The 13955-nt window shown below is 34.3% G+C and overlaps 1 protein-coding gene across 5 annotated transcripts in view; it reads right to left on the minus strand.

The window, feature by feature from the left end:
- LOC150082893 (AP-1 complex subunit gamma-1-like) overlaps positions 1–13955 on the minus strand; it is a 489084-nt gene that overhangs the window by 109005 nt on the left and 366124 nt on the right. For all 5 annotated transcript variants that reach the window (XM_090377666.1, XM_090377665.1, XM_090377663.1 and 2 more), the window contains one exon: positions 9372–9516. In XM_090377666.1, coding sequence (XP_090233792.1) covers positions 9372–9516 — 145 coding nt within the window. The remainder of the gene's footprint in view (positions 1–9371; positions 9517–13955) is intronic.

The following is a 13955-nucleotide window of genomic DNA, read 5'->3' on the forward strand; positions in this document are numbered from 1 at the left end:
TGGGAAATTAAAATCCCCCATTATAAGACTCTCTGATTTACTGGCCCACTCTATTTCCCTGTACAGTTTCTTATTATACTCATCAGAGTCATTAGGCCTATAGCACACTCCTACTCTCAATTTTGATCTCCCAATGCTTATGTCACACCAAACTGACTCGACACTGCCCTGTCCAGCAATGTCGACTGGCTTCACTTCCCTGGATTTTATGTATTTCTTAACTAATAGCATAACTCCTCCTCCCTCCCTATCCTGTCTATCCTTTCTGTAGACATTGTACTCCCCAAATTCCAGTTCTGCATTCCTTATTTCTGTGTGACACCACGTCTCTGAGAAGGGCAACAAGATTAGTGAATGGAACAAAGGGTTGCTCTTACGAAGAAAGGCTTAAGTTTTGCAAATTACAGAGCCTGGAGACTAGGCATCGGCGAGGTGATCTGATAGAGGTGTATAAGGGTTTGAATGGCTTGAGCATGCTCAATGCCGATGGGATTCTTCCTCTTGCTCAGAATAATCACCTGAGAGGGCATAAATTCAAATTGAGGAAGGACAGATGTCGGATAGATGTGCGGAAATTTGTCTTTAGCCAGCGGGCAGTTGGTTTGTGGAATAGACTTCCATCGCTTGTTGTTGAAGTTGATAGTCTAAACAAATTTAAGGCTCAGCTGGACAGGTATTTCGAACGAATGGAGGGGTGAAATGGGAGTAGTGGTTGTTTTTTTTTTTGGCTGATGCTGAATAAGCTTGCTTATGCCTCTACTAATGCTAATCCCCACAATATCTGCCTTTGAAGTTTTGAGCAATACCTCAAATTCATCAAATTTATTTTCTAAACTCCTAGCATTGGTGTACACACAAGTATACATGCACCTGTTCTTTTTCTTAGCTACCCTAACACAACCCATGTGTTTCCTTGTACCCCAATGATTCCCAGCAGTCTCTGAAATATCCTGCATCTTATTTTCCAGGCTGTGGCTCATTCCAATAGAAGCAGTGCAAGAATCACTTTCACCTCTGCCAGTGGCTACTGGCAATCTATTAGTCCTTGTATCCCCCCAAACTAACAGTTTTCCGACCCACCTAACACTGCCTCGATAGCATCAGCAAACATTCTTGCACCCTTTCTATTTAAGCGCATCCTATCCCTGTAGAAGCAGTCTCTCCTGTTAACAAGTACGGACCAGGCTGAAAAAAATTCTACCCCTTGAGCCTTGCACAATCTTTCCAGGGCTGAATTGATCGACAGGGCTCTTATCATATACTCCCTCCTATCGTGTCTGGGCAGAATTGCAGACATTTTCAAATTCAACCCTAATTCACGGCTAATATTATGCTTCGTGCATTTATTCTTCAAATACTATATTTTACAGTGAATATTCCATTTTATTTTATTTCTGAAAATTAATGAACAGTCATGCATAACAAATTTTTTCAAGCAACTATTGCTATTTAACTAAAATGCAAGCCGTTCTTCAGTTTAAATAAATTATGTACAATATATTATTAGTTACATTCTATGGTTCTTAGTTCTTGTAGTGTGAAGTGTTTTTATCAAATTTACTGGGAAGGGGGGGCATAAGATTAAAAAAAAAAAAAAAAAAAAAAAAAGCTTAGTTACTGTTTGTGAAATAAGTTAATTTCACTCGGAGCAACTTTTAACAACACGTAATTACTTTTATCGCTAATTAATTTAACTGTGTTTACTTTAAAAAGTAAGAAGTTGTCCATGTATGGTTTTAATCCACTGCCCCATGTTTTGCAACTGTTTTTACTGAGAGTGGCAATTAAAATGAATTATTTTAAACATGATACTATGTACAGCTTTCTTTTGGCAGTAGTAATGAACTTGTCAACAATAACAAAAATTAGTGGCTATTTAACAATGTCAGATTCTGTTTATCAGGAAGTTTTTCAATAAGTAAGTTGTCCTTGTTTGGATTACATTTATTCTCATCTGGCAAACTCAAATGGACACAATGGATTGTGCCCATTTAAGTCTCCTGGTATGCTGACGGTAGGTGGTGCTTGACTGATTAGATCATTTAAGTGCTGATACAAATGTATTTGATTTGGTAGGAGATATAATGACAATTGTTATTGCAATATTAGCAACAAGACAAACCAAAACCGCTTCTAACAACATAGATAAATCTGCTTGGTTGAAATTCCGTAATTAGTTATAATAGCTACACTTCCATGAGGAGTTTTGGAAGGTGCATGGTCGTTTCTAAGGTTTCCATAATATTTTATTTCTGCATTTGTCTAAGATTTTAAGCTAGTTTCTTATAAACATAATTTGATAAGATTGTACCAAGTTAGGATGACACACATACCATCTAGAATGCTGAGGAAACTTTGCCAATTCCACTTTAGAATTGTGTCCATTATTTTGGTTTGGACTGGCCTGTTTATTTCTATGAAGTTGATGGTCTCTGATCAATCTTGTTTTGTTTTTCTTTTTTAGGGATAGCTAGTTTGCAAATGTCCATGTCATCCTCAATATATATTTAAAGTAGTAGTAGTGGCATGTGATGCAAGAAAGCAAGTGTATAAGATTATGCAGCAGCAGCAAAAAAAAAAAAAAAAAAAAAAAAAAATTTACAAAACAAATCCCTCTAAAGTAAGAAAACGTTTTCCCTTTAGTTTTTTCTTAGGGAAACACCATTCCCATCTAGATAACCAATATGTTATTTTTAATCATTGCCTCAATGATTTTCCTTACGACTAAATAACTGGACTAGAGAAGCCTCTTACACTTCTTCAGTTCAAGGGAGTTGCCCAAGTTAAATGCAGCAATCCACCTAAGAATTCACTCCTCTTTTCGTAAACAATCAGTTGCCAGTCCTGAACACTATAAAATCAGTATTACTGATTTTATAGTGCTCAGGTTCACCCCTGCCATTTGGCAGGTTATCAATGCCTTTACCATATCCATTATGAGGATCCAATCAAATCTGCTCTTTTATTCTTTGTATTTAATTATATATTAAATTCCTTGCCCTCTTTTAGCCAGTAATTTTTCATAATTAGCCTTTGCCAGTATAGCTATTTCTATTGTATTATTAAGACCAACTATTATATGCTCGAGAACTTTTCATTAATTTGTAATCATTTCCACATTATCTATTTTTGCCCTCTTAAACCAGCAGATCATGGAGTTCCTTATTCATCAGCCACAGCATTCTTATCATCCTGTATTTTATCAATGTTATTTACACATTTGCCTTGCAGATATGCAAAAACCACAACTAATTTACATTCTGATAATCATGGTACACCACCTTCTTAAGCTTTCTTTATTATCAATCTCAGTTTTCATCACAAGAAACAGAGTAGAGGAATCCAAAATCCCAATGTCAAGAAATCTAGAAGTTCTGATATTATTTCTCAACTTGTTCTTAATACCTTACACCACAATTAACTCTTATTTTGTCACTTTTTACACTCTTATTCTACTGTTTTTATTTCTGCATGGAAATAACATGTGCCTGGCCATATCTTTGGAGATATCAAGATGCTCTCAACATGTCTAAAACTTTCAGTTGAGTGTGGTGTAAAACCTTCTTAGCAAGTTTCCATCTTATAGTCTAACTCCTCAACTAATGGTAAAATTCCCAAAGTTGTTTTTTTTTTTCTTTTCACCCACTCTTTTCCCCCTATGTATTATAAGCGGGCATCATCGGGAACTTCATATCTAACTGCACAATTACACCAGATCTTTTTCATTCTACCCTACCCTTAGTATGGTATAACACAGTTTTCGCATTAAACTGGGATTAGTACTCCATATGAAGTACCTTGCAGTTGTCAATATTAAACTTGCTCAGCAATCTGCCTAATTTTTCTAGATCTTTTTTTGCAGTAGCATACCCTGTCATTGATCACCCTGTAAACCTTCATCATCATCATCAATATTAACATTAATAAACAAAAACAATGATGGGTTTAGTGTTGTGTCCATTTTAACAATGGCCAAACACTGAACATTGTGGACCTCCACCAATAATATTAGCCCAAGAAGAGCAGTGCCCGCTGGTAATTGCCACTCATTATCTTCTTCCGCTCAGCCATCCCCTTTATCCACAGCTGTAACTTGCACAAAATGCCACACTGCACTGATTTATACAGCAGTCTTATGTGGAACACTGTCAAAAGCTTTTCTAAAATATAAGTATATGATGTCAATGTTAATTTTTGCATCCAGTTCCTTTGTATTTTAAAGTGAATAATTTTATTGAGCAGTGAATTTGCATCAAATTTTGTTTTAAGGGAAAAAATGCAACACAAACCCACAAAATATTAAAAGCAGCTTTCAGAGATGATGCTATGTGTCATTTGTACACTTTTCAGTGGTTCAAAGTTAAAAGAGGACCACTTGTAAACTAAAGATGCTCCTCACTCTGGTTGCTCTTCAACTTCAAAATCAATGATTCAATTGCTCCTGTTGAAGTAGTTAAATGTCAAATCACTCTTGATCTGAAGAACAGTTATTGACATTTAACTATCTGCAGAGTTGCTAGTGATATTAATATTTGTTACTGGACATGTCAATCAATTTTAATACAATTTGGGAATGTGAAGCACTTCAAGCAATTTGGAAAAACAGACATTTCATGATCACATTTCATACTTCCTTGCTGTTCATTACTAAATTCCATAATTTTATTTAATTTTTATATTACCTTTGTATATAGTTTCAATGTCACATTTAATGGAGTAATGCCTCTAATTTTCTGGAATTGCTTATTTCTCTTTATTTATATATATATATGAATATTATATGTAACCCCTTAAAGGTAATGTTTAAAAAGTTACATAGGATAAAAAGGTATTCAGTTGATGAAATGGTTTCAGTAAATGAAAGATTAATGAGTCAGGTATGACAGATGCACCTAAAAGTGCAAAGCAGCATTAAAGGATGAAGAGTATGTATAAGTTTGTATTAATATATTGAATAAAGTGTGCATAAATAGATGTGAAAGTTACACAAAGTGCCAGTAACTAGAAGGGTGAGGACAGTTGAAAAAAGAAGTGTAGTAGATATGTGAAAGGATGTTAATATCCTAAAAGTTATGATGAATTAAGAAAATTATGGGCTAAATTACTAAGCCAATAGAAGGTTGGAGAACTGTAAAGAAAAATTAGTACAGCAAAATACCAATAAAAAGAAAAATAGAAAGTGGTACAGCTGTCATCAAATACGGGAGGGAACATATTTAAGTAGTGGTTGAATATAGGTAAGGCAAAAATGCCTGATCTTGATGTCAGCTGCAACAAATATTGATAACATGATCAGGTATTTCATCAGGGGACTACATCTGACCATGTATCAGGAACTGGATTTCTATACTTGTCCATAGTAGTAGAAGAAAAGTCCCAATGCAATGTGATTTATTAAAGTAAAAATAAGGATCAAGTTAGAACAAATATGGTTAATATAAATATGTAGAATTTAGTGTAGGATTTAAAGGATGTAATTTTGTGTAGATTGGAATTCAACAGTTCAATAAATAAATTTGGAACAAGCACATGGTATAGGGCGAGGTATTAAATTGAGGATGGGGAATGGAAAAAGGAGTATTTTAGATAAATAGACGAAAAATAGCAATAGAAGTAGGAATATTCGTATCACCCTCGTATACACTAATAGTTTTAGGAACGGGAAGAGCAGTAGATAAAAAGCAAAGAAAAAGGTGGTTGAAATTTGCCTGCAATCATCGACTCTACTGAATATGTATGCTTCATCTCCCCACCTTTTTCCTTCTGCTACATATATTTTTCCCACCAGCTTATTTCTGATATGCATTTCTTGAAAACTCCTGGTATCATTCACTTCTTATCATACTTTTGGTTTTCGGCATGTTTCGACTTACAATTTTTTGCTCACAATACAAGCATTTGGTATTAGCTCCCTTTTATACTAATGCTTACATAAGCCAGAGTCTTTACTATAAGGCTGGGCTTCACAACTCCAGCAACCTCAGTGTTATTTAATAACCTTTTCTTTGCTTTTTATTTTTCTACTGTCTATTTCTACCCTTCTTCCTATTCATGTATACAAGGGTGATACCTACATTCTTACTATCCAACTTCTACTGCTATTTTTCGTCTTTATTTATCTAAAATACTCCTTTTTCCCTTCTCCATCCTCAATTGAATACCTCGCCCTATACCATGTGCTTGTTCCAAATTTGTTTATTGAACTCCAATCTACACAAAATGACATCCTTTAAATCTTACACTAAATTCTACGTATTTATATTAACCATATTTATTCTAACTTGATCCTTATTTTTACTTTAATCAATTACATTGCATTGGGACTTCCTTGTCCATACAGCATTAGAAAGTGCTAATTTCATTTTCATTGATTTTTGGCCATTCACTTTTCTTCTACTACTATGGACAAGTATAGAAATGCAGTTCCTGATACATGGTCAGGTGTAGTCCCCTGATGAAATACCTGATCATGTATCAATATTTGTTGCAGATGACATCAGATCAGGCATTTTTGCCTTACCTATATTCAACCATTACCTAAATATATTTCCCCCCCCATATCTGATGACAGCTGTACCCTTTCTATTTTTATTTTATTGGTATTTCACTGTACTAATTTTTCTTTACAGTTCTCCAACCTTCTATTGGCTTAGTAATTTGGCCCATAATTTTCTTAATTCATCATAACGTTTAGAATATTAACATTCTTTCACCTTTCACATATCTACTACACCTCTTTTTCAACTATCCTCACCCTTCTAGTTATTGGCACTTTTCGTGTAACTTTCACATCCATTTATGCACACTTTATTCAATATATTAATACAAACATATATATACTTTACTTTAAGAATTTGTTTCAACATTTCTGTTACTTCTATAATTAACTTTTCTTCTCCATATTTTAGTATCTCATTATTTTACCTATATCTGCACCTTTTCTATTTTTAAAAAAAAAAATTAATTATGTAGCTAAATCTATGTTTATTATATTGACATATTCATTCTTTCTTTGGTTTCACATTATTTGCAATATCTATTTTTTAAAAAATTTTTTTTATGCTCCATAAAAATTGTTCTAATTCCTTTACAAAACCTATCCCAATATTCTTGTTTTACTTTTATTTCTGCATTAATTCTATTTCAAACCTCTATTCTTGATATAAGAAGTGCGGCAATAAAGTTCCCAGATTGGTGCAATAAAAGAAACACAAAGTGAAGGTTGTTGTTTGTTATTTGGTTTTTAGGAGCATTAGCAACTAAGGCCATATTGCTCTGGGATATGCAGTGGTCATTCCCTGACCTTTCTGCATCCTCCGTATTTCGTGGTCACGGGCTCGAACCCCGGTCTAATCAAGAAGCGTGTGCTATGCATTGCTGCTCCTGCCCACCCAGCTATGGAGGCGCCACAAAGTGAAGGAGCTCAAAAATGGTTTTATTTTTATTCAAAGTAATCACCAACTTACTGAATGCACTTATTACAGGGTTCCAAAAGTTTCTGAAAAAAGTCTGTGAAAACATCCAAAAAGAAGATGTTCAGTTCAGTGGTTATGTCCTCTACATTCTGAAATCTCTTTCTTTGGGGTCAAAGTTTTACCTTAGGAAAGAGGAAGAAGTTCGTTGTGTTAGATTGGTAGATGGTTGATCTGTACCAATGCCATGTTTCATCAGAAATGTCTTCACGACACATGCGGAAAAGTTGGGGGCACGGTCATGCAACAAAAACCAACTGTCTTTCTCTTGAAATACACCATCTGTTGGAGGAAGTTTGAACTACAATGTACTTCTGTTTATTTTCAAACTCAATGAACATGACCACAATAGCACCAGTCCAAGACCTTTATGCTGCACCCATATTTGCACATCCATTTTGTTTGATAGGAAATATTCGTATTGTCAAAAATTGACAGACAACCCAAAAAGACAACGAGTAATTTGACACATGGTGAAGGAGCCAGCCATTTTATAATTTTTTGGGTTGTTTATGGCAGATTTCATCTCAAAACCATTTTAAAACTTTTTGGTAGGCTGCACTAACAGTGAAAAATTCTGATAACATTCCTCTGTTGTCTGCCATGCCTTTACTGGCCTTGGTGATGAAATTTTTTCCAGTGACAGCTTTGAACCTTGACTTTGAATCACACCCAAGACATTACCTGTTAGAATTTTTTGTTAAGCACGCAGGATAATACCCACTTGCTCATCCAAATATACTTGGACATGCCAAAATTCCCATGTCCAAGTAACCTATACTGTTGCAGCTTTGAACTCCTGTACTGATAGAGTTCCCATGTAAATTGACTTCATACTGGTTCAAATACACTTTTCAGTATTACTTTTTAACAATAATTAAAGAAATGGATGTGAATGCATTGAATGGCTATTTTATTATATATTGTAGAGGTTAAGTATCCCATGCTAATGATTATTGTCCCATCAGCTGTTTGTTTGTTTGTTTCGGGATTTATTGGGCGCATCGGCAACTATGACCATAGTGCACCAATCCCATCAGCTAACGAAATCCTTGTTAATATGTCAACATTGCTTCTATTTGTCAATAGACAGGTTTTAATCATCATGTGTTTTTAAATAAATAGAATATTTATACCTCTGGCCAATACAGGAGTATGCAAATATACAAATTTTTGTAAGCTGCAAGCATTTGTATTCATATATGTTCTTGGCAGAACTTCATAATTGATCACAGATGCTACAAAAAAAAAAAAAGTTATTACCTGAAACATTATGTGCAATAAAGGAAAATCGGCTACGTAAACTGCCTAATAAATCATTTATCTAGCTGCAGATTTAATAGGTGTTTTGGTGTCCAATATTAAATTTTATACAGGAAATTTTAGATAAATACAGTAAATTTTACCATTCTGAAAGCTGTATCTTGGATGAGCAGTGTAGACTCATCAATTTGGTTAGGTTTGCCTCAAATATAAAAATTAGGTTAGTCTTTACAATCTGGTACCCCTTCTGATTGATTGTTATAACAGTGATTAACATGTCTAGCCAGCTATGATTAGTCTTAGGGTGTTTATCCCCTCCCTTGCCACTGTTTTAAAATTGGAAAATGAGTTCCCGATTTTAAAACAGCAACAAGGTGGGGAGATTAAACACCCTAATTAAGATTCACCATAGCAGGCTAGGCATGTCAATCACTTTACTCATAATGATCAATCGGGAAGGGGTACTAGATTGTAAAGATTAACCAAAAGTTATTTTAATTGTTGGTGACTTTTTTTTTTAATAAGAAAAAATACCAAAGTAAAGTAGCATTTAGAATAATTTCAAAGTAACCACTTGTCACTGATAATGTATATTCTAAATTCATGCATATCTATAATGATATTAGTCATTCTTACTGAATTTTCAATGTGTGTATCACATTCCATTTCTTTTATGTTTAAATCACCGGAGACCTCTTCTTCAGAGACTTGCCCATTCTGTGTTACAGAGCCTGTCTGAGTTTTGCTTTCCATTTGTGGCATATGTTCCAAAATACTTGGCCTATTACAAAATCAACACATGTTTAGAATACAGAATTTGTTCCAATTAAAAATTAACATGATTATCAGTATTACAATTTGATATATCTATCAGATACATCAGTGAAAGAAAAAGAGGGGGGGGAACTGCATTTGGCCATCCCACATACTTATTATACAACTGAAACTATTCAGACACCTACACACAGCTAGTTTGCAAAACGGACTTTTAATTCAAAAACCCAATATATAGTAGGGCTATATTTTGCAGGTTACTGCAAAATATAGCCCTACTATGTATTGGCCCTACTATATTTTGCAGGTTACATCAACTTTCCTGGCAGTGGTAGTTTTATTTACCTCTTTCAGTCTTGCTGAAAGAAGTTGATAAAACTTTTTGTTGTCATTCAGGAAGAATAGATTCAAATTTCTTGTGAATTTTAATCTGTTCTTCCTGAAAGCCACAGCCAAATCCAATATTCCAAATTATTTACAGATGCTCAAAGGACCAAGCTAATAGCTATTTGATTTTCAGAGCCAATCAATTAAACTTTTTGATTTCATTTCCCAGTTAACAAAAGTATTCCTCTAACATCCCTTCTGTCCCTCTAACACACCACTTTAATAGCACTGCTACAGTGTAGGTAGCACATAATTAGTTAAAAGTTCCAAGTAGGTAAAAGTAATAGGTAATACTGGTAATAGTAATAGAGGTAATAGACTTCGTAGTTTTAGACCAAGTCCAAATGAGCTGAAACAGCCCTATACCATAAAACTGACTCCACCAAACTTCACAGTCAAGATGCTACATCCAACAGAAAGCATTCTCTGGGCAATCTCCAAACCAAACATATTTATTGGTTGTTTGGCTGGTGTAGTTTTATGGTAAATGGGCAGCTATGACCAGAGTATGCCAGTATCCAAGGTTTAAAAATATTCCATTTATAAACATCGATGGTCACTTAATACATAAGAACTGTGGTATCGGAGTTGTCCTTGAACAGAAAATTTTATAGCTCTGTGTGTTGTTGTGACGGAGTTTATCATTTGAAGAAAAGCAAAGTTAGCTGATACAGTATCTCTGTTAGTTAATAATTCCTTAAGGGTGATAGATTCACATATTCTAAAAAAAGGTTTTTAAAGACTTGCTGACTTTCTCTTTTGAAATTTCGCATTCTAACAGAACACATCTGAGAGTTTGACTGGATTCAGTTTTGGCACTGTGGTGAGTTCTCTGCTCAAAATAAATAAGAATGGGCAATACATGAATGTCCTATAAGAAACCTGGACAGGACTACCTCTTTGCATCCTCAGTATCTCAAGCTTGTAGTCCATAATTCAATTTATGGTTCATCTTAATACAGTTTATTCCCGGTCTACTCTTGCCATTGTCATTCACGTTCATTTGTAAGGGACCTTTGCGACAATATAGTGGTTTCACCACCTATCACTCCTTTGGAAAGTGTCTGGGTTTGTTTTCAGTTTATGACTGGAGAAATCTCTGAAGTCCTCTTCAAATCAAGTGCTATCTAATCTCAGGTGGAGGGAGAATGATTCTTTCACAAGCTATTCTGGATTTTTCAGCACCTCACCCACACACAGACAGCAGCTTCAAATTGTTGGCCCTTAATTCTATATATGGAATTAAGAAGTCATTCACAACAGGATGAGCAAGTGATTTTGTCCTACACTGGCTGGGACCCAGAACATTCTACATGGTAGGGTGTTCTGGGATCCAACACACAAATCTGTGTTGGATCTATTGTTTTCCTGTTCTTTCATAATGCACTGAATATGAGAAAGAATTGGGTAAGTACAGATTTTCATGTTCTATAACGCCTGTAAAATATTTAATGAGTCAGTATAGAAGTATAGATGGCACATTTTTATAGTTATTTGATTTTCAGATTTTCCAAGGCTTATTTTCATGTAGTGCTGCAGTATGTATTTTACATTCTTGTGGGAGCTCTTGCAACAAGGCAATATCAGGTAAAACTTCTGCAGTTCCTATCATTGTTTCTAACTTTGAATCATCTGTGTACACAGAACCACTGGTTAGAAACAAGGCAAGATTAGCAGCACAAAGCTTGTTGAAGTCAAGCCAGGATATTTTTCCCACTTTTTGAAAGACCAGTCATAAAGTGGCCTTGGAGTATTCCAAGGTGGTAGGGCAGGGGTCAGTGAAAGAGCTACTTGGCCTCTCCATAGGTTGTAACTTGCTAACAACTAAAATCTTATGCTCAAATGACAATTCACCCCGGACAACCATAGCACATATTCTCCCACTGAGGCACAAACAAAGTTAACCACGTTGGATGGGCTGGCATGGATCCTACCTTATAAGCATATTGTAATTTTTAATTCTATTTTAGACAACAGCAATTTTAATTCTAATTGCTGTTGTCTAAAATAAACAGTGTTTCATTGGATTCCGAGTACAAACTGTGTACTAGAGATGTTTGAAAAAAGTCACCCAATTAGTTCTGCAAATGTACATAAGGGCAATGCCATTTTTACTTAGCCACAAATGTTTATATTATTATTAAACCATATCATGATATAGTCCTAAACTCTATAATCACTTGTATAACAATAATAAAGAAAGGTAAACTTTCTAAATATTTATAAAACCAAAGATAGGTAAACCATCTAAATATTTATAAAACCAAAGATAGGTAAACCATCTAAATATTTATAAAAGTATATAAAACTTAAGGGCTACAATTAATAACTTTCTTAATATATATTTTAACACTTTTAATCAATTATTGTTTACACTTTATAAGTATAAATTATATTTCAATACTTATACTACTGCACCAATAGATTATTTATTTACTTTATTTCTTCATTATAGTCTAAGAATGCAAGAATATTTCATATACAGGCATACCTCGGTTAACGTTACCTCTGATAACGAAGCTTCAATATAACGAAGTCCGCAATTTCAAGCCACATTTAACATAAAAAAAAATATTCCAGTTTAATCACCTGAAATCTAATCAAACTAAGAAATTACGGAAACCTTTGGGGCTTCTCGTGGTTGGTTCGAGAAATTTAAAAAACGGGCCAGGATTCATATGTAAAATTAACAGGAGAAGCTGCAAATAAGTTTCCAGAAAAACTAAAGGAAATAATTGAACGTGAAAATTTTCCACCAAATTTGGTGTTCAATGTTGATGAAAGCGGTTTGTTCTGGAAACGGCTACCAACAAAAAACTTCATTTCTATTGAAGAAAAATCAGCTGCTGGGTTCAAAGCAGCCAAAGACCATTTAACGTTACTCTTTGGATCAAATGCCTCTGGCGATTATAAATTAAAATTGTTATTAGTTTACCATTCAGAAAATCCGAGGGTGTTAAAAGGTAACATAAAAATGAATTTACCTGTAATATGGAAAGCAAATAGAAAAGCGTGGGTTACCAAGGTGTTATTTACTGATTGGTTTGTTAACCACTTTTGTCCTGAAGTAAAACGGTATTGTCAAAAAAAAAACAACTTTGAAGAAAAAGCTCTTTTGTTGTTAGACAATGCTCCGGGACATCCTACTGATCTTAACACGTTGGACACATGCATTCCTGTCAAAGTTGTGTTTCTTCCAGCAAACACAACTTCCCTGATTCAACCATTGGATCAGGGAGTAATAGCATCATTTAAAGCTTATTATCTGCGTCGAACATTAAGCAATTTAACTGAACTAGAGGATAAAGAGGAAATGACAGTTAAAACTTTTTGGAAAAACTACACCATTAAAAACGCAATTGAAAACACTGATAGTTCTTGGAAAGAAGTCACTAAGAAATGCTTAAATGGAGTTTGGCGCAAAATATGGCCAGAAGTTGTACTAGAAGAAGAAAATAACATCCAAGAAATTAGAAATGAAGTTATCCAGATGGCTCAATCAATAGGTTTCGAAAATGTCGATGAAGAGGATGTTAGAAATTTATTGAATGCAGAAGATGATGGTTTTTCAGTGGAAAATTTAGAAAACCTTGTTAGCAACGAAGACAAAGATAATGAAGACGAAGTTAAAGAAGTTCCTGCAGAAAAAGTGTTAACAACCAAAGATTTAAAAAGGTGCTTAAATGACATTGAAAACGTTTTAAATTTTTTTAGTGAAAATGATCCTGATTTAGGAAGAAGTGTTATTGTTAAGCGATCAGTGTTAAATGCAATAACTCCTATAGGCAATTGTTAAATGAAAGAGAAAAAAAGCATAAGCAATCAACTTTAGACTCATATTTTAAAATGTGATTTCACTTTGTATGTAAGTTGACTGTTTATTTAATAAAACTTTTCTTTGTTCGAAAAAAAAAGCTTTTCATTTTCTTTACGTAGGAACGTATCCCTATTCTGGCCATATTATTTTTACCTCTGAAAACGAAGTTTCGCTTAACGAAGTAATTTCGTGGAACGCATCCTATTCGTTATTCGAGGTATGCCTGTATATAATAGCGAAAG

Source organism: Mastigoproctus giganteus, chromosome 7, assembly GCF_048544385.1.
Source record: "Mastigoproctus giganteus isolate SK-2022 chromosome 7, ASM4854438v1, whole genome shotgun sequence".
NCBI classification, from domain to species: domain Eukaryota; kingdom Metazoa; phylum Arthropoda; class Arachnida; order Uropygi; family Thelyphonidae; genus Mastigoproctus; species Mastigoproctus giganteus.